This window comes from Chelmon rostratus, chromosome 19 (genome assembly GCF_017976325.1).
Source record: "Chelmon rostratus isolate fCheRos1 chromosome 19, fCheRos1.pri, whole genome shotgun sequence".
NCBI classification, from domain to species: domain Eukaryota; kingdom Metazoa; phylum Chordata; class Actinopteri; order Chaetodontiformes; family Chaetodontidae; genus Chelmon; species Chelmon rostratus.
This window is the reverse complement of record NC_055676.1, coordinates 10979196-11001006: the sequence shown is the minus strand read 5'-3', so window position 1 is coordinate 11001006 and position 21811 is coordinate 10979196. Positions and strand designations below refer to the sequence as shown.

Below are 21811 nucleotides of genomic sequence, written 5' to 3'. Positions count from 1 at the left end.
GCTCGTAATCACAGTAATGGGCACCTTCCTAGGTATTATGGCCAGCTGAGGCTTTTTATCACTTAAGGTACAGAAAATTGCCTGTGTTTAAGGCGGTACACTGAGAAAACCACTGGGTTCAGTGGCATAATGCTTTTTGCGAGGATAGTCTGTGACGCAAAAAGCGATGAGAATTGACAGTTGTGCTTTGGTTGAGGATAAAGAGATAAATAGGAGAGTTGATGGAAATGGAAGCCCTGAAGAGGAGCTAGTTTGAATCTTTATAGAAAAAAGAAGAAAAGGCAACAGGCCTGAAACAAAATCGCCTCTTACTAAAGTGTTAATGTGCAGTTTAAAGATGGCGTGACCTCTAAGTCAAATATGAATGTTGCTGCAACAGTTTTTCCATTGACTGTATTTCCACAGGGAGCTTAGACTTTTAATAAATGTTGTTAAAAGAGTTCATGAATAGTCTGACAGTTTGGGAAACAGTTCTTTCTTTCTAGGGGTTAAATGAGCAGGATCGATTACAAAATCTCATGTATGCATTGATGGAGGAGTTTGATATTCTGGGAATGTGTGCTTATTTGCTGTCTTGGTAAGATTTAGATGAGAAGGGCTCTAGCACTCTCATGTCTGGATAGTAACTATGAAGCTACACCTCGAGGCCATTAACCTTAGCTTAGCATAAAGACTGTCAACGAGGGAAAAAGCTAGTGTTAAAGAGTGAGCTGTAGAGATTCTAGTAAGCTAGTAAGGATTTTGCTACTGTTGGTTGGAGATAGGCTGGCTGTTTCAAGTCTTTATGCAAAGCTGAACTAAGCTAACGATCTTCTGGCTGTAGCTTCATATTTGTAATTTTAAGTGGAGTTGTGTGCTCAAGCTGCTTCTTGGCGAACAGCAGCCTGCTCTTAGTGTCGTGCCACAGTGAGGTTGCCAGGTTCGCTACCATTTTGGAACACAGAGCAAAACCTGTGTTCACCAACCATATCTGGCAACATGGCATGGCTTGAGATGCTGCACATAAGTGCTATGCAAACAAATAGGCTGTTAGAATTAACTCAGTTAAAAGAAGAGATGCATTGTGTAAATTAACCAACTTTGAAGATCCTGAATGAAGTTTTGAACTTTGAACAGAGCCAGGCTATAGCTGGTTCTCCGGCTGCCGATCTTTATGCTAAGCTACGCTAAACAAATCCTGACTCTGGCTCCACACTTACTGTGCAGACGTTCAAATTATTCTTATTATTTTAAACCACATTAGCACTGTTTTGACCTAAATGTATTTTCACCTGCAAATCAATATGCTGGCTTCTATGGTAGAGAAGGATAAACACAAGTAAATATGCCCCCCCCCCCCTTAGAAGCATTATTTGGCATTGCTAGCACCATCACTGTAAATGTCACAGAAGTAGCAGAAGGCAAATATCTTAAAGTAATCTGAGAGCAGTGCAGAAGAGAGGAGAGGGAGTGGTAGATAACACCGCAGAAAGGAACAACTGTTCACAAAGCATAAACGAACAATAGCAGGGCGAGATAGCGATAGCGGGGAAGGAAAGGGGAAGCACAAAGGCAGAGAAGGGGTGATGATAAGATGAGTGGAAGCACGAGCATGAGGGTTCACACGCAGATACACGCTCACACATCAGTGTGTTTATCTCGGGTGACATTTATCAGCGCCACCTCGCCTTGCTGGTTGTCTCCACATTGTCTTGGAAGAAAACCATCATCCCCCTCCTCCCTCTAACTCTCTACCCCTGCCCCACTTCATCCGTGCATCCCGCCATTCAAACGTCCACCCAGGCTTGGCCCGGAGTGACGGTGCCTGCAGATGAGTGAAGTGATGAGAGATGGAGGGAGAGGGGACGCCATGAGAGGTGGAGATGGAGGGACGCAAGGACACGCTGGTCGTGCCGCTGCATAGTGATGTTGTGCTCACAATGCATGCGAGAGCGTGCATGCATGCACACAACGCACACACAATGCATGCAAATTACCAGCAACACAAGATAGGGGGTTGCTTAAAGGGAGCAGCTCATTAACCCAGCAGTTTTGGGACTGGATGGGTGAAAGGCATTGCCGGTGTTTGTTGGCGGAGTTGAAATAAACACAATGCTGCAGCCGCGGGGTGCGGCTGATGAGATCAGATTGCTCAGGGGCAGCTGTGAGCAAGGGTCAAATGATGGAACAAAGGTCAAAACAATCCTCTGTAGGTCGTATGACATATAGAGGCTGCAGCAGAGGACAAAAAACGCTCTCTCCTCCAAGTTAATGAGACATGCTCACAGTCCTCCAGACAGGCTACCAGTGAGAGAGAGGTCCTATTTTTTGTTCACCCACTTTTATTTCCCAACTGGTGCTTGTGCAACTGTAGACCCAGCAATCTCTTAGAACTGGATAAAAACTGTGTATTTATTCAGCAACTGACAGTAATCTTCAGGTATTTTTGATTCATCACTGAATCATGTACTTTAATATAAAGTGAAACATTCCCATCACAATTCCAAGGTGACGTTTTTGTTTTGTTTGACCATCAGTCTTAATACGATGGGCATTTTTCTCTTTTGGCTGATGTTTCATTGACTAAATGATTAACCAAAGACAGAAGAATGGATAGGACCCACAAATTTGGCATTGTTGCTTAATGAATGACTTCAGCAGTCGTGTTTTCCGCAATTAACTGAATGTGATTCTGTTCGTAACATTTCTTTTATCAGGCATGATGCTGGGAGGTGGTTGTGGTAGAGAGCTGGCTCACTGGATCATACATGGCCGCCCTGAGAAGGATATGTATGGCTACGACATCAGGTACATCAATGCACACAAAGTATTTGAGCGGTGGCACTTATCACAGGATGTGTCTCAGGTGTGGTGCCGCTCCACAGAGCTGAACGCTGCTTTAAGCCTCTGACTGGCATTTTGTGAAAAGGGCAGCATGAACCAGAATAATGAAGTTTTAATAAAGTTTGAATGATTGTGACTTTAAATGAGCCTTAAATCTCTTTGAATCCCTCTCCCTCCTGCCTCAGACGCTTCCATAACTCGCTGACAGACAACCAGCGCTGGATCAGAGAGAGGAGCCACGAGTCGTATGCTAAAAACTACTCGGTGGTGTTCCCCTTTGATGAGCCGCTGGCCAGCCGAAACATGAGGAAGGACCCCTTCCATCAGGTAGATGAGCGAGTTGATCTCCTGTGCAGTTGCTTAGGCAGGGTCTCGGGTAGTTCAAGGAAGTAACCCTAATGTGTGGCTTCCCGTTGCGAGTCAGTCAGACTCCTTTCAACTGTGATGAGTCATTTAATTCAAGGCACATCAGGTTTAAGTAACCTTTTTTTTTCTTCTTTTTCTTGCTCCTGTAATGTAACACTTTATAAATGATAGAAAACAAGAAGGAAAGGCGCTATGAACAGATTATTCATTCATTTTATTACATTTTATACTAAGAGACACATTTTCATATACAAATATACACTAGGATGAACAAAATGACAAGGAGACAGCCTCTATGGAGTTCCTGTTATTTTTATTTCATCTTGAATATACACCATAACACAATACACAGTGTTTGTGTGCTATTGAACAAGTATGTATGTCTGTCAAATAAAAACAGCAACATTCTCCTGTTCTGTGGCCTCTCCCTGAGATGTTACAGGGCCATATTCTTATGTTTTTTTATACATCAGATAAACATTAGGTTCAGTATAACCTTGGCTTTATTTAAACACCGTCGGTTAGGTAAGCAGGGCTTTTATTTTTCCTGCGAAAGTGTAGGCAGTGTTGTGTCTCTCTCAGGATTTAGACAGACACTCACCTTTTGGCTTGTGCATAGCTTAAGGGGAACTTTCTGGACCCATATCGACAGGGTTTCCTAACAGAGGTGAAAACAGTTCTCCTCTCATGGTCATGGGAACGTCTCCGCTGCCTTTATCTGACCAGTCATGTCTGATAGAGTCCTATATTTTTAGAGGTTGTGTGACTCACTCCTTCTACGTCTCTGATTTTTCTCCCGCTGCCATTCATTCCACGCCTTTCTCTAGCCACAGCCTTGGCACATCTGTCTCTCATGTGGTATTCTCTCTTTTTGATATCCTCCCCAACACAATTTCCTCTTCTATTCATCCTGCTATTCATATTAGCGTCTCCCTTTCTCTCTTCCTGTGCTTGCCACCGTCTTTGTTCTTCTTACAAACTGTTCTGTGCGAGAGAAAAAGCGGTGCCGCTGTTCCTTTCCCTCTATTAACCTCTGTAACCTCAGCGTCCGATTGGACAATTGACACAGTTAGAGCAAACTATGCTGCTCAAACCCCAGGTTGTTAAACAGCAGATACAGTGCACCTCAGTTGCTGATGCCGAAAATCTAATTTAAGATGCAAATAGGAATGCAGAACCTACTGGGTTATGTGCTTTCATGTGCTGTTGAAGTACTGTCGGTAGAAGTGTTTGCAAAGATATCATTTGTCAAACTCTGACCCCATCTCCTCTCAGTATGCGTGTCTCTCTGTCAGCCCTGTCTGTCTCCCCCTCTCTCCCACCTCCTGTCTTCTCTGCTCAAATTTAGAAGCAAATAGCTGATTCAAGCTCAGGCAGATAGCAGTTAGCAGTGTAACTAATCCCTAGCAGCTACATTTATTAATGCGCTCTGTGCCAACATGACTATAAATGATACACTTAGCTTCGGTCTCCGACGTCTTTCAGCTTCCTTTCTCTCCTTAGCCCGGCACAAACTCTTAATGGGCCTCGACACCATATTTTATGCATTAACGACCCACTTAGCCTCGCTTTCCTGTTCCAGACATTTACCTTTTAACTGTTGCAATTTCTGCCCCCGCTCACGCGTGCAGGCATTCTTTCAGAACAGATTACTGTCACACAAATTGCATTAGCAATGTTGTCAATGTATTTTGTAGATCATGAGCACTGCTTTCGTAGAGCTTGTTTTGTTTAGCTTCCCTGACACCTTTCATGCATAATTAACTATTCTTTTTCCAAAGGACTTTTTGAAAAGATTTTGTACTTAGAATCAGAAAAGGCATGAAGGGATGTTGATTTTAATGTTTTTCTGTGAGAGTCCTTTGTGTCCTCACAATGGATTTTTACATAATGAAGAAAAATGTGCTTGTATATTTGATTTATTACCATAAGATTTAGTCCTTTGATTTGAATAAAAGTGCAAAATGAAATTGAAAAAAACTCAACACAACAATCATGTAAAAATCAGATTTGAGAAATAATGCAAACAATGTCATTTTTCTTTTTATTGTTCTTTTTTAACACTTACACAAGGACTTAACATGCATAATCAGCTGCTAATTTGCATTTCTCCTAATTTTTCTCCTCACTTTCTATTATTGGGATTCTTTCTGAGCTATGCACATTGCAGGAAAAGCTTGGTTACTGTGATCTGTGGTGATAAGCTTCTTGCTGTAGCAACTTTCAGATGTGTTTTGGATGGGATGAAAAATCATTGTTAAATAACTTAACTAATCTGCTCCTTTATAAAAAATCCAGGTGTTTTTTGGTGGAAATCACTAAAAAGAAAGAAACAAAACAAATAAACCCCCACGAGTCTTACCTGTAGAATGCCAATAAAGCTGTCAAGCTCTATTTATTTCTCCTAGATTTTATAAGAAGACCTCTGTCTGTCTTAAGAGCATCACATCAGTGATGTATGATGATGCATGTCAAAACACCCACATGTTTTTTTTTTTTTTGGTCTTCTGACACTACATTATGACTGCATGCAGTATTATTTTCAGGCAGCTGTTTTTGATTTAGTGTCTTGTAGTGCTCTACCACACTCTCCCATGAAAACTTAATTCTTGGCCATTACAGCTTTCTCCAGCCAGAACCAAAGATTTTGCATGATAACAAGCGCAGGGTCAGGTGTTATCATGCTATGCTCAGTATAATTCCAATATAATTCATATTTCGTGCCTGCATTGAAAAGACACAAAGAGCTGCTCTCAGGTAGACAGCTTGAAGGAGAGCACAGTCCCTGTGAGACCGGGTTGGTCCAACCCTCAGCTGCAAGCCCATTAGACCCCTGCTAACCACTCGTCGAGGGCCATCACCTAGCAACTAGCTTTCCTACTGTTGCAGAGCCTGAGATGAATGTAGGGGTGGCAGAGTGGAGAAGAAAAACACTGGAAAAATCTAATTTTTCTCTTTTAAATGAGCTTCTGTTCACAATATTGGCTCTTGCTCACAATCACGACTGCACGTGTCGTGGCTAAGAGGTACTTAAGGAGCTTGATCAGCCATGGAAGCTGCCCCTGTGCAAATAATGAGACCGTCTACTTTTAGGAGGCAACACGAGATTTCAGAGCACAAACAGGCCATCTCTGACACTGCTGCTCACACGTTTTCTCCACCCCGGTAGCACGGATGGTAAATATAGCTCGGTGTGGGAAGTTTTGGCAAGAGACAGCTAACTGCCTGCTAGGAGGAGAGCATAGCAGAACATACCTACCTACTGTGGGCGACTGTCAATTTTAACAAGGAGGATGGTGAGTGTTGAAATATCTTATTTCAACGCTGGTCACGAAATCAAGAATTAACAAGTGGACTATATTTACAGAAGTTGGGTTTTAACCATTACCGCTCATCAGTTCCTCCCATGATGGATTAATTTGTACCATTTAATGTTTGCTAGTATGTTCCCTATAACAACTTTATAATGTGATAATATGTCAATATTGTAGTGAGAGCTGATTCTACTGCCCCCAAGTGGCCACAAAAGAATCATTGATGTGTTCAGTGTTGTGGATATGTAGAGCAAAGCTGCTTAATATGAGCAGAAATGAATGGCTCTACAAGTATATGAATATATGCTTTTAATTCAAACCAAAAAAATCCCAATGTCTTAATTTTGCCGTATGTTTCGGTGCAGTGACTCCACAGTAAACCACCTCAGCTGCACGTTCTCTCTCTGCACTGATTTTATGTCTTTGTTTGTGTGTGTGATTGTTTGTTTGTTTGTTTGATTGTTAGGTGCTGACGGAGCAGGGCTGTGTGTTCCAGGAGAGACATGGCTGGGAAAGACCTGGCTGGTTCAACAAAGACGGGGCCGCTCCTGTGAGACACTACACACACATATATGCTGTACACAAGCACATGCACGCTAGTGATTTATTTATATCCACATATCGACAAAAGGCGCTTGTAAAGATGCAAACAATTAAGATGCCAATTTTTTTACAAGGCTTGCTGGATGGGGACTATTGGAACAGACTGACTGCCAATAACGGACAGCACTGACAGTATCTGGACCAATGCTTTGTCCTTCTCTGTACTTGGAAATGCTCATGTATGATTAGCATCCAACTATTTGTCTGTCTTTATCATTGCAAAGGTTAAAGACTATGATTACTATGGAGCTTATGACACGAAGAAGAATGTGGACTACAAATACAACGAATTGCTGGGGAAAGAGTACACCTTTGACTTCCCTCCACATCATGATGTGGTAAGATACCAAGCGTAAAAGTGTGTTTTTCATTTGAACAATGCTGGTAAACTCCCTGTTTTTGTTTAACACCTATGGGTCACCACATGAGTGAACACTCTCTGAAGGCCCCCATGAGGAAAGGAGCATGTGTCCTCATGGGGAATAACAATCATTGACAACTGACAATGATGGGAGTACAGTCAGTGAGGTTTATGGTGCTTAAAGTGCATACCAAACTAACTCAGCAGCTCAGAGGACACACCATGTAGGGGAGAATCACCAACCTTGACGTCAAAACATCTCTATTAGCTCTCTCTTTAATTTCATAGTCGTGATGAATGCTTTCCTTCAAGGGTCTGGCTCAGAACTTGTACAGTCATCTTATCATGTTTGGCAAAGAGAGGAAGACACTTTGATTTAATGTCAGGGTGTGCATTAATTGGACGTGTTTTTTTTTTTTTTAATGCAGATTAAGAGCGAGTGCCTCTCATGTAGACACGGTGTGGCCGTGTTTGACATGTCCTACTTTGGAAAGTTCTATCTCACTGGACCAGATGCCAAGAAGGCGGCTGATTGGCTGTTCACTGCTGATGTCAACAAGAAGCCGGGTTGGTCTGCCGCAGCAAGAATACACGCACACACACACACACATGCACAGACAGATGGGAGAAAAGATTGACAGAATGAAGAGGGCAGATACATGCAAAGAGGGACTAAACAAGATGCAGCACATGAGCAAAACAGTCCACTCTTTCACAGAATCTCATAATATCACCAACACTAAATGCCAGTATGCCAGTATATACTGTGGTTTCTCAGAGGTTCTGTTGAAAGTGATGACGAGAGTCTGCAGTGCCAGATTTTTTTTTTTATTTGTAACAACAGCAAACCGACAGCTATGCCTGCTGTCTGCAGTGACAGGTGTGTGCAGATGTGAAATTGGCCAGAGCTCCAAATGCTCTGATGTTCTTTTCTCCACTTTCTTCACATGTGCTTCATCCACTGTCAGTTTTCAGTGCTGAACAGGTTATTTCGCCTCTGTGTTGACAGCGATATCCTTTCAGAAGCTGAAATCTGTCATCTGACATTTTCTGTCTGTGTGTGTGATTTGAAAATGTCCCATTTTTGGCAACTCTCAGTGGTCCCACCTCTCAGATCTGACCCTGAATGAATGAGCTGAAAGAAACACATTCACCAAATTAATGTTTGAACAAATATAAACTTATACACTCAAAATAATTGCAAATGGATAAGGCTACACATGTGAGCTTTGAACAGCAACCCCAAATGATTGCATTATATAAAAATAGGGTTATTAAGGGTTAGGATTCGGTTGCTAAGATTGTAATTCATACACAACAACTTCCTTTTTACTGTCATTAAGCAGTATTGAGGAAGTTATCAAGGGTAAACTCTTTAGCTCACAACCTTGTAGTTGCAGAATATAGTTGTGCAGCATAAGGCATTTATATCAAAGTCAAAGTCAGCTTTATTGTCAATTCTGCCGTATGTACAAGACAAACAGAGAATCGAAATTGCGTTACTCTCAACCTCTGTGACAAAACATATATTAAAAAGAAATAAATAGAAACTGTACAATCTAAACAATGACACATTAAGAGAATGTAGTAGTGCAAATGTAAATGGTAGTGCAAAAAGAAAGGTTTTTCGACTGGTGGTGATTAAAGTGTCTGTGTGTTGTTTTCCTGAGGGGAGGAGTTCACATCATGCTTTATAATGACCAATAAATAGCCAATATGCAACTAATAAGCATGCTAATAAGCAACGGTGTGTTCATATGCTGTATTATACAAAAAAATATCTATCTAATCTGTCTAATATATCTAATCTATCATTAAGAAATAATGATATGATATATGTCTATCCCTAACTATCATACAAGGGACTGCTAGGAAAGTCAGGCTATCCCAGTTTTGACCCTTCTTTTGTAGTCTGTCTGCTGTTAGACAGATTAGAAACTTGTTGTATTTGAAGTTACTACAAAACTAAATTGCTTTTTTCCAGCCTTGTAGATGCACTCTCTCTTTCTTGCTCCCACTTCTCAATATACAGCAATTACAGTGGTCACACTTGCTGTGAAAATGTTTGATGTCTCAGCAGGCTGACTTATGCTAACACATTTACACGCCCGTTTTCTTCATTAGCCGTGACAGAAACGGTAACGTCAACGGCTCATTCAAATGACAGATGACTGAGGGACAGCCACGTATTAGCATGTCACTGCAGCCATCAGCTCCTTTGACCAGTGGATGACAGAAATGTTGTCTTGTTGTCTCATGTGATTAGATACAGACTTCATTCGTTAGGGAATTATTTTGATCTTGTTCTCATTATGAATATCTTTCAGTGATGTTCACAGCAGTCAGCTTCAGTGGGGTTCATATTTCAGGCGTTTCCGTGGTGACTCTTTTCTGAAACGACAAGGTCCACATGTCGTCAGGGCGAGTGCGTTCCCTGGAGGCAGAGGTTGATAATGATTGCCCCTTAAAACAACAAAGTTGCGAAAAAAGTACACCTGAATTTATTAAAAATGCATTCTCATCCACACACACTCACACAAAAGCTAACTGGATTACTCACAAAGACTCAGTTATGAACAGAAGACTGACCTCAGATTCAGGTTCATTTTTTATTCTCAGATTTCCATCGGCTCTGTTCCAAGACGCTGCACACTTTAAATTGACCTACAAAGCCTGCCACGAGAATTAATTCTTAATGCGTGTGTTTGTGTGCGTTTCAGGCTCCACTGTGTACACCTGCATGCTGAATAAGAGAGGAGGGGCGGAGGCTGACCTGACAGTGAGCAGGCTGGAGCCTGGTGCTGCCAACCTGCCCCTGGCACCACAGTCCAATGGTGAGAAGCAGAGAGAGTGTGTTGTTTCTCATAATTATCTGCTGTACTCTTATATCCGGCTTTCTCGGTTATTCTTCTGTCTGTCATTCTATCACTGTTTTATTTATTTCTATCTGTGTTTTATCAGTTGCCGGATATAGCTGTCATTCTGTTCGGTATCTTATTTTGGATTTATTGTTGTTTTGCTCTGTTCCATTTATTGCTCTGTCTCCAAGTCTGTCTACCAGTACTGTATATCTATTGTATTGTTATTCTTCTGTTCATTCTGTTGCCGTCCTTTATCGTTGTCAATTCAGTATATCATTGTCGTTTTGTCCCTTTAAGATCTATCTTTCAGCTTATGTCACTCCATCCTGCTGCTCTACTGTATCCATCTATTGTTGTGTTTGCTATTAAGTCATTTTAGCCACTTCTCTTTGTATGTCTTCACCGCCAGTGTTTTTTAATCATTTTCAGTATGCCATAGAACCCAAAACCTGAGGGGAACCACAGGAAGTTTGCTCTAAAACAGCTGAAGTTTTCCAGAAATGTAAATCAAAAAGAGATGCCATCCAGAAAGCCACAGAAATAAAAAATAAAAGCAGTGGCGTTGTCAGGGATACATGTAACAGCAGCGTCTCCGGTTTGAGTCAAGATGGGGCGGGGGACCTCACTGCGTCACCCCCAGGGTACACCCACAGAAGAGACTAGTTTATTTATTTAAAAAGTACCATCTTAGATGGGAAGCAGCAATTAAATGCCATGATGTGTAAAAATTACTGGTGCTTGAGTAACTTTGCATTCTTGACACGCCAACTCATTTTGCCAAAATGTCATCCATTTAAAACGTATGAGTACAAATAACCTGTGTCCTTCTGTCTTTTGTTGTGTCAATTTATGTCCCTTTGTCCCTTCTTGTCTTTCTGCTTAAAAGATTTCTGTTAGTTGTATTTGATGTTCCCTCTGTGATTGTTTCTGCCATGCTCCCCTTAATCACTCCTTATTCCTTTCCTTTGCTCCAGGTGACGCTTACTACCTGGCCATCGGAGGCGGTGTAGCAGAACACAACTGGAACCACATTAGAACAGTTCTTCATGACCAAGGCTTCCACTGCCAGCTGACAGACCACTCTGAGGACATGGGGATGATCAGCATCCAGGGACCCAAGAGGTGGGGATAGAAAGGAAGGGGGGGAGGGGGGGGGGGGGGACTGTTGTGATTTATATATCCAGGTGAGAAAAGAACAAAAGGAGTGAGTAAGGGCAAAGAACGGTGGAGAGGAAAAAAGAAGAAGGTAATAATTGGTCTGAAGACGGGTTATGATTCACGTGGTGGACACAGGAGGTGGGGAAACTGAAAAGACGAGCCGTTGGATCGATAAGGGCAGAGCTGTAATAGAGCCTATTCTCAAGACTTGGCCGTAGGCATCAGGTGAGTGAGCGCAGGGACGGAGGTGGATTGAAAGCAGGAAACAGGAGCAAAGAGGTTCAAGGGCAATTCTGCAGTTTAATGTAGCCATCGGCTGTGTCACGATGCCAGGAAGTAAATTCTAATCTATTTTTCATCTGAGTGAGTGTTAGCAGTTCTGATGTCTATCTCAACAACAGTTTGCTTGTTGAGTTAGAGGTCCATGGGTTTAAAAGCCTCATTCATAGGAGGATAAGTCCAGCAAGAGCAACTGGATTCACATCTTAATGGACGTGGATATGATTCTAAATGAATGTATGGTCGAATGTATTCAACCACTGAATGGATGAAAGGTCTTTTTTGTTTTTATCCCTCATTAGCGATCTTTGGCCGAATGCAGACGCCGGCTACACAGAGACACTTCAACCAACAGACAGTTTAATTTGATGCTGTTGCCCTCATTCAATGTTTATTTAGCATCGATCCTCCTACTTTTCCTTTCACACAACGATTGGATCAATGGAAATTTGGTTCAGACGTTCACGTTCTCCTCAGAATGAATTGTAGCAAATTTCATGACCCAAATTTCTATGCTTTGGTTAATGAACAAATATCTGCAAAACTAGGGAGATTCCCATCAGGTTCAGCTTTAGTTTGGTATTTTTGTGTCATAACGTTAAATTTCTTGTAATTACTGTATAATTCTCATTGGATTAATACAGATGTGTGAAGTCATGGGTGTTTAATTTGAGGTCTCTCAACCACAAACTCTGCTCTTCTTATTCTCAAAGCTCAAACATGATATTAGAGACTAGATTGTCACATTAAATCACTGTAATAAATAATACATTTCCTTTAGAATCACACAACGACTCCCCAGTGTGAACTTTGACTGATGTCAAAAAGTCTGTTCAGCATATATACGGGCTTTATATTAGAACTCATTGGGTCTAATGAAAAAAATTCTATGCTTTTGCAGGAATCTAAAGTTGCAAGGTTTATGTGTGAAAGTCGTATATGTATAGCTTTTAGCTGATTTGTGTCTGTTGCTGGAACTGGTTCAGGTCAAGCAGGTTTGATCCTACAAGTTTAGGTTCTGGAGAGGGCGAGATGTGTGCTCTTTAAAAATGCATAACTACTGTTGGTAAACCCATGTAATCAATCATCTGGTGGTTTTGTGATTGGTGGGTTGTGAAAATGTCACAGTATTTCTTATGTACCCTCATCCATCAGATCACCAATTGATTTCTTCATATGTTGCAGAGAACAGGGGATGTAGTCTTCTTGCTTCCTACAGCTTTCGTTTGTTCTTCACTCACAGAGCAAGCCGGGCCACCTTTACCTCTTCCACATCTCATTCCCTGAACTCGTCATCTATGTTTTCTTCCCCTCTGACCTCCCCTCCTCCCCACCTCACCGTCCTCCGTCTTTGTTCTTCCTTCTCACCAGCAGCAGGGTTAGGCCACCCTGTGTGGGCTGTGTCGATTTCTTCTCCTTGAGGCTTCTCTCATCTTCTGTTCTTCCAAGTTTCTTGTCTTTCTCTGTCTCTGTTAGATCGTATCCAGCTCTTTCTCACTCCCCGGTCCTCCCTTTTTGCTCAGTCTCTTATTGTCAGTGTTCTCTCCCCCCCTTTTCACGTTTTCTATCCCTCTTGCTTTTTTTGCTTACGTCAAACTGAACATCAGTGCGTCACTAGCGGCAAAAGCCCCATATATGTGTTTGATTATATATACATGCAACCACACAATAGGCTGTTGATTATGCAGCTCATTGACTTTTCTTAAGCATCCAATGCATTCAGCTTGAGAGTGTGTTTGCATCAGTGGATGCTTCTGTGTGTGTCAATAATATTAGCATCTGCATTGCCTCTGCCTGCACTGTTATGATCCTCAGCTCCTCTTCATTGTTTCTGCCACATATGAAGAACTGCAGCAAATCGACCCTCTGATGTTTGGGTTTTGTTTTCTTACGCCGCAAATTGATCTTTTTAAAGCTTGAGGAGAGGGAAAATTACAGCGTTTATGGAAATGCGTTTGTCTCCGTTTTCTCTCCCCAGAAATGTCTCATTGCAATTCTCCGGAGAGGGGGAGTCTGTAAACTTGCAGCTTTTCTCTCGCACAGCTTGGCAGCGTGCTGTTAAGTTTGAAACTGGTGCTCTGTCGTTTGCTTTGTAATTATGAACCTCATTTATAATATATGAAATGATGTGATATCCTGTAACTGTGTGTGTGTGTGTGTGTGCATTCTCTGATCCGCAGCTGAGAGCCATGGCTAAGTGGCAAGTCAGAGAAACAAATTGGTGGTTGCAAGACTCCCTCATCACACACACACACACACACAAACTGATTATATATAGCTAATTGGCCTTGCTCTTGGGCTCTTGAGCCCGGTAAACAAATGCTTAAGGCAGGACAGAAACTGGGGAACAGAACTGAAGGAAATATCGTCATCATTTGCGTGCAAGCCTACACATATGCATATGCACGAAATGTTTTATTCACTTAAGACTACATCCGTATGCATACGTTTCTTCATCCAACACTGACAGCATGGATTGCGTTTTAGAGAAAAGCACACCCACACAGATGCACAAACATGTAGCGTACACACAAACGCAACCTGAACCCTTCCCCAAATATCTTCATATCTGGCTTCCTGCCATGCTGCTGCAAAAATATCCTCCAGAAAAGGCCTCTACCTGCCCACTCACAAACATACAAGCAGCAAAGTGAGCTAAACTTAGTCCTTTTTTTTCTGTTGACTCATCTTTATGTAATATTGATTTTAGCGTGTGTGAGTGTGTGTTTGTGGGTAAAGGAGCAATTTCTACAGCAAACATGACAAATCCTGCTGTAGTTTAAGAGATTGCAATTAAAGAATGATAATTTGAGTGTTTAAAAGCAGACAGCTTCAGTGTCTTTCACCACCATGAACTGCACAGGTGCAGTGCAAAGTATGCTCACCGACTCCCTGTATTTATGGTGTTTGTGTTTCCACTATGTGCAGTCGAGAGGTACTTCAGGAGGTGCTGGACACAGACCTGAGCAACGAAGCTTTCCCCTTCTCTACCCACAAAGTTGTCAATGCGGCAGGGCATCAGGTAAGACCGCACGCATGCAGTCCACTCACACTCGGGGCTTCAGCTCATTTCTACAGTAATTGGATGTGGTTCATTTGTCAGCTTGAAAATCACCCCGTCAGTGATACTTGAATAAAAAAAAAAATGCAGGTAATTAAAAAAAATCTATGCAAATCACAAGCAGAAGAGTGAAACCAGTTTATTATTTTAAAGGTTCAGTCAACAGAGATTGTAGATTGAAGACTGTCCATATGTTTTGTTTTTCTCTACATTCTTACTAGTTCTTCCCCTGAGGTCGAACAGCTCAAAGTTTATGTCGCTGTTGTTTACAAGCACTGAGGAAATCATACGATTATACTTCTTGTTGCTCAAAGTATTGCTGTGGGGTAATGTAGCTCCAGTCTCTCGGGTTGACCTCTACACTGTTACTGGCCTCGGATCAAAAAGAGCATGTTGTACCGGCACACGCAGCGACACATATGTCCACCCACACACACACGCACACACACACACACTCCTCCTCTGTCTTAGTTGCTCTTGCATGAATTATGCAACGCTCCGGTGATTGCAGTCAGCATCTTCTCACAGCTCTGCAGTAGTGTTTGTGCGTGCGTGTGTGTGTTGCTTGTGCTGCGTTCCAGCTGGTTGCCGGCCTCGTCTGGGTGACATTTTAATGGCTGCACTGCTGCGAGAACAGAGCTCTCTCTATCTCTCTCTCTCTGCCCTCTGCTGCCCTCGTAGCTCATTAGACTCCCTCCCTCTCTCTCCTCCGAACTCGCCAGTTGAAGCGAGTATGCTGGCATGCGCGTTAGGTCATATGAATTCATGTTTATATGCATTTTTGTTCTCGTGTTTGCACTGTGTGTGGTTGTGTGTTTGATGCTTGCCTGGTAAATGTATGAGTGACGGCGTGCATGAGGCATGCATGTGTTTCTGTGTTTGAGTTTGTCGCCTGTGTATCTGGTGGAGTGTGTGTTGTGCATAAGCGCAGTCCTACATGTTCTGTCCTCCCTCGAGTCTCGTGGTGTACATATGGGGCCCAGGGTGATCCCTGGCTGGCCAGATGGCCTGGCTGCCACAGCACCCACTGGGGAAACTGTTGGAGAGAGTTTTCTCTCCTCATTTTTCACTCCCTTCAATATTTTCTCTCTTGCTTACTTTCCTTTTCCCTTTAGCTTTTCTCCTTTTGATATTAAATATAAATATTGTATATTTTTCGCATCCTCAGCATTCTGTTATTTGTCAACCTGGGTATTATTCTCACATTGTTTTGTTGTTCTCACATTGTGACTATAATAGCCTAACAGATACAGGGGAAAATCTAAATTCAATTGGAATCATCTTAAACCCTTTAAGTTTGATTTAAATTAAAAAAAAGAAAGTAGTTACATGGAAATCTCTGTAGTTGTTGTTGCAAGCTGCATTGCAGATCTGCTTCTTTTCTGCCATTTTAATGTGCACACACCGGTTTCTTTACATCACAGTGAGGCTGCAGCATGCTTGCATGCACCCTAGAGATGTAGGAGAAAACACAGGATGACAATTTGTGTCCTCAAGTTTATGAATTGCAAAAATAAAATGATAAGATACACGTGGTGCAGTTTTCTTGGATCGCCACTATAAGACAAACAGGTTCTAGCTTTGAGTAGTTGTTCCACAGCTAGTGAGCAGTTCACTACAGCAGCTACAGGGACTCCCTGGGGACTACTTTCTGTGTTTATTCGCAGTTGAATACACACATTTTGGGGATTATATTTGTTGCATTGAGTTTTGTTTTTGGAAGGCTGCAAAGGGCTTACACTCTTTGCCCCATTCAGCACTGTTCTTTCAGCATTTTGTCATGTTTTCATAACCAATATTCACAATGGATGAAATTATGAGAATAAGTGCAAATATAGTAATAATAATTACACGACACAGCGTTTTGTTAATGCCTGAAATACACAATCAAACAGTGGCTAGCATAACCATGAGAGCTCACATAAAACCAATAAACCAACGAAACACCATTGAAATTATTACATTATACACGCATACAGACGAGGCTAGCGCGGCTAATCCAAAGCTAGCATGCTAGTCAAATAACTTGGTTAGAAATCGCATTTAACAAGTCACTAAACCAACAGAGTAAACTGAAATGTTCAGAGGCACATCACGTCTCAGCATACATCACCGTGTGTTGTTTATTCATTTAATATCACGAATATTTAGAATGAGGGAGATTTAACTGCAACACAAGCCCAGCAGAGCAGCGTGAAATGACGCCCCCAGGTAAACAAACTCTATATGCCATAGCAACACATATAGGAACTATTAACAAGTGGGAAGTTCATCAATATATAAAAAAAAATACAAATTTTAGATGAAAAAAAAGAAAAATAGAAATAAAATTATCTTTGTTCCATGTGCACCTTATCTTATCCCTGCATCTATTCTATTCCAAGTCCTTTCTGTTTTCTGTGCCTGTGTGTGAGAGAGCACAAACAGAATCATGGCAGCTTGGTCCTCTACACGCCTCTCTCCATCTCTTATCCCCTCTCTGGTCCAGGTGCGAGCTATGCGTCTGTCATTTGTCGGAGAGCTCGGCTGGGAGCTGCACATTCCCAAAGACTCCTGCCTTCCGGTCTACCATGCTGTCATGGCTGCTGGCGCAAAGCACGACATCATCAACTCAGGCTACAGGGCTATCGACTCACTCAGCATAGAGAAAGGTAACTTTCAATAAGAGGTCATAAATAACTAACCCTAAACATATAAATCCAGCTCATGTAAAGATTTACTGGAATTTATGCCAGGTCCACACATACACGGGTATCTCTTACAACAAGATCTTACCTCCTACCGTCCATGCCAGAAGTATTTAAAATAAATCTTTGTCCTGATGAGGATGCAAAAACTTAAAAAACACCAACAGGCGGCAATATCACACTAAGCATAAAGTCATGTTGGCCAATCAGAAGCCTGAAAAAAGCTATTCCCAGTAGGCTACCTGCACCTGGAGGTCTGATCCTACTTTGGCAAAGGCCTGACCCGCCTTTGCAAAGAAGATAACGGTGCCCATTCTGTCGTCACAAGCCAAAAAATGTGTTTTCCCTCTCTGCGCGTTAACACTGCAAACTGAGCATCATGATATGTTCACCTTTGGGGTGAAAGCTCTGTTTTTAGTGACCTAAAACTGCATTTGTATGTGGACAAAAGGACAAAACCCATAGAAAAAGCTACATTTTGAAATATATGTATGTGTGGACGAGGCATCAGCCTGGAAATATAACAATTGTCTCTGATCTTGTGGGTTTGTTATGTGGTTGCTTCCTTCCATTGTTAATACTAAAATATTGATTAGTGCAGCCTTAACTTTGCAGCAAGCTGTAACTTTAGCACTGCATAGACTACCTTGAAGCCTGAACTACATGTTGATCAAAATAAACGTCTCACAGTTGTTTTGCTCACATGTCCATCTTTCTTTCGGTGCTTCTCATAGCCAATGACTTTTTTTTTCTCCCTCTCTTTATCAGGGTACAGACATTGGCACGCTGACCTTCGCCCAGATGACACGCCCTTGGAGGCGGGCCTGGCCTTCACCTGCAAAATGAAGAGTTCGATCCCGTTCCAGGGCCGCGATAGGCTGGAGAAACAGAAGGAGGAGGGGCTGAGGAGGCGCATCATCTGTCTCACCATTGACGAGTCAGTGAAAAAGGCTGTGATTATGTTCTAGTCAGAAAGAAATGAATGAACAATCAACAAATTGTCTTCAGGACAAAAGACTACTGTTGTGAAGCCACTTTGATTTCTTCCACAAATAGATTCAAACCTATAACCTAAAATAATTTAGAGAATGGACTTACTCAGACAACAGAAGCCTTAATAATTATGTGTTTACCAAATGTGCAGTGAGTAAATGTACTGATTTAAAAAGAGCAAATACAGGCCCTAACTGAAACATTTTCTTTCTTTCTGTTATAATCTGAAGTCAAATACTTTGAATGTTTTATATGCTGTCAGACAAAAATCAAAGATGTAATTACACCAACTTGTGGTTTGGTTATGATTAATGTTTCATCTTCAGCTGGAGAGTTACATCCTCAGATGAGTTTTACAAACCATACAGTGCGTGTATCAAACCAGTTTGTCAGACTCAAAAATGCATGACGTGACCCTGTTTAATTGTCGGACATGCAAACACACAACAACAGCACTTCGACATCATTAAAGCATTGCTTTAGACATGTTATTGAAGTGCACATATTGCGTTTGAGCCTGGCAGCCATGATTCGTGTGAAGGTGTGCAATTGTGCACGTGTTTGCATATACAGGTGAATCTTGAGTGCACAGGAGGAGGTCGGCTAAAGTCTAATGAGTTTACACTCAGCAGACCTCTGTACTGTACATGTTACTGCGCACATGAACAGACTTCATTAATTCTGTTCTGGGTTCACCACCAACTTGGATTGAAAAAAATGATTTTGCAAGTGTGTGAAATAAACAGGGCGTGTGTGGTGGGGTGACTCCCTCCTCTCTCCCTCTCTCTACCTACCAGGAAAGTGCCGATGTTCGGTCTGGAGGCCATTTTCCGTAACGGCGTTCCCATTGGTCACCTGCGGCGTTCTGACTACGGCTTCTTTATCGACAAAACCATCGGCTATGGATACATCCGCAACCCTGATGGAGGAGTGGTAAAGGCCACACAACACCTACACATATACCTACACACTGTATCGCTATCATGACCCTCTTTTATTGCTTTGTGCGTAATACGTTCAGTTATTTTTTCTGGACTGGTTGTAATTTTGTTCCATATTCAAGGTAATTTTTCTTCAAATCAAGGCAACGTTTTGCCCGCATGGTGATGTTAATCCCAAGATTAAGACAGATTCCTGCACCAAGCATTAAGAAAACATCTTGATTCTGCAAAATTCTTGAAACAGATTGCAAGCAGATGAAAGTGTTTTTATGATCTTTTCATTTGAAGACTAAATAACAGAGGAGTTTGATATTATCTTGCATATGGCACACCCTATCTCAATTTTCCTAATGTTTGGAATGATTGCACAGACCAGAAAAACAAAGTGCTTTGTGTTTGAGCTGGTGGGTGCGTCAGTCTCCTTTTCGTACGTACTTTAGGTATCATCTCTCTGTCAGGCCCCACCACTCACTTCACACTGAATAATACGTTTTATTGGCCAGCATAGAGTTTTTTGTGTTTCTCTCTCCTGATAATAATACAGACACACACTGAAGAACAGATGGAACATCAAACAGGAGGATGGAAGCAGCAAGAGAGGCACACAGAGTTATTGGTTGAAATGGCGTATTCAAAGGCAAAGAGAGTTTTTCAGATTCTGAAAAACAGAACAATCCTTCTGTGATTTGTTGAGTATTTAGATGTGTATCTGTGAATGTGTGCCCAATAGACACACATGCTGTGTGGGTTTGTGTGTGACATGTCTGCCTTTGTGTTTGTGTGCTCATTGGGTTAATATCCTTCCCCGAGTCGTGACCGGCAAAACAAAGCGGATTGACCCTTTGCTTTGTCGAGCACTCCGGTTTGGAAATGCACTCAAATGTGGACACGCACACACACACACACGGGCTCTAGTCCCCTGTCACTCAGTATTACAGAGCACATCCCCTACAATCACATCACTGGCTTCAGTGTGTGTGAGTGAGAAGTGTCTCCTCTCCTTTCTTTTCCTTCCTTCCCTCCCTTTTTCTATATTTCTCTAGTTTTTCCACAGCATGCGCTGATTGCATATTCACATAACACCTTCCACTCTGTCCCTCATGTTGCCCTTTACATATTTCACCCATTTCACTGCCTCGAGGTTTAGTGGAAACTTAAAATGCATCCTCCAGTTTCATTCGCTGTCAGACACAGCGCTGTGTATGCATCAGTGGTTTTTGTACTCAGTGATTTCTGGAAGAATAAGTGGTTATACAGTTAAGCTTGTGTGTACTGCGCCACCAAGTAATGATGGGCAAAATTGTAAATACAGCAGTTATAACTTCTTTAACTCCAGGTGAAGTAGAATGTGTGGGCATGAGGGAATTTCAATCAGGTTCATCATATATGATTGGATCACTCAAAAGTGGGCGTGGCTTACCATTGGCCTGCACCTCCCTCACTCGTGTTGTTCAGTCAGGAGGTGGAGTAAATTGAATACGTCAGACCTCAGCCACTAATTTCTGCTAACTCACCTCCAAACGCAGACCTCCTGTTATGACATTGCTCTGCTAGCTATAACCGCCAATGAGCGAACAATCAAGTGCCATTTCAAATAATGACCGGGTTCGCTAGTGAAGATGAGTCGTCAAAGATCTTGGCATGTTTTGAAGGAAGAGAAAAGAGACATTTTGATGTGGGGAAAAAAAATATTCAGCATTTCTTGAACATTTAACACAGACAGGATTAGAACTTGCCTTTTTTATGTCCCCGGGTCTTTAAGCTTGGACGGCTTAATCTGAAATTGTGAAATAAAAGTGAACTGTTTACTCCATTAAAAGTGTTTATGTGTTTAGGTTTGTAAGAAAGCCAGTGCTAAGTGTGAATAATATTATTCTTCACAAAGTGTGCTTTGCAAGTCTTGCGACACCTCCGAGCAGGAAGGCGCATCAGACATAAATGTCTGCAGTGGGTGCTGTTAATGAAATGTAACTGATTTCTTTGAAAAAAAGAAAAAGCACACTGATATTTCATCACGCTGTACCTGACTGAAGCTGGGGATCCATCTTTAGTCAGGTACAGCGTGAAGAATGAACTTCATTTCACTCCAGAGAAATCTGGTATCATTTTGCTTTATCTTAATAGAATACAGTGATAGAGGCAGCATGCTGCAGGGCTGCTTTTAAAAAATCAGGCACAAGAGGCTTGTGAGGGAACAGTGAACACAGACAAATTCAGCTCAATTATGGACCATTTTGTTGGTTGATGTCAGTGTGTGTAATGCTCATCCATTCACACTGAGAGGAGGGCATCGGCGCCGTTCCTGGTGTACCTTTTGCTGTAATGTCACACGGCTGCAGATGTTTCGTGCCGGAGTAAAGGCAG

The 21811-nt window shown here is 42.0% G+C and overlaps 1 protein-coding gene across 1 annotated transcript in view; it reads left to right on the top strand.

Moving 5' to 3' along the window:
• Positions 1–21811, top strand: part of sardh (sarcosine dehydrogenase) — a 44288-nt gene that overhangs the window by 19172 nt on the left and 3305 nt on the right. Inside the window, exons 11-21 of the mRNA XM_041959830.1 lie at positions 2697–2787; positions 3009–3150; positions 6970–7053; positions 7331–7444; positions 7896–8034; positions 10188–10301; positions 11303–11450; positions 14694–14787; positions 17315–17477; positions 18282–18450; positions 19304–19439. Of these exons, the coding sequence (XP_041815764.1) occupies positions 2697–2787; positions 3009–3150; positions 6970–7053; positions 7331–7444; positions 7896–8034; positions 10188–10301; positions 11303–11450; positions 14694–14787; positions 17315–17477; positions 18282–18450; positions 19304–19439 (1394 nt within the window). The remainder of the gene's footprint in view (positions 1–2696; positions 2788–3008; positions 3151–6969; positions 7054–7330; positions 7445–7895; positions 8035–10187; positions 10302–11302; positions 11451–14693; positions 14788–17314; positions 17478–18281; positions 18451–19303; positions 19440–21811) is intronic.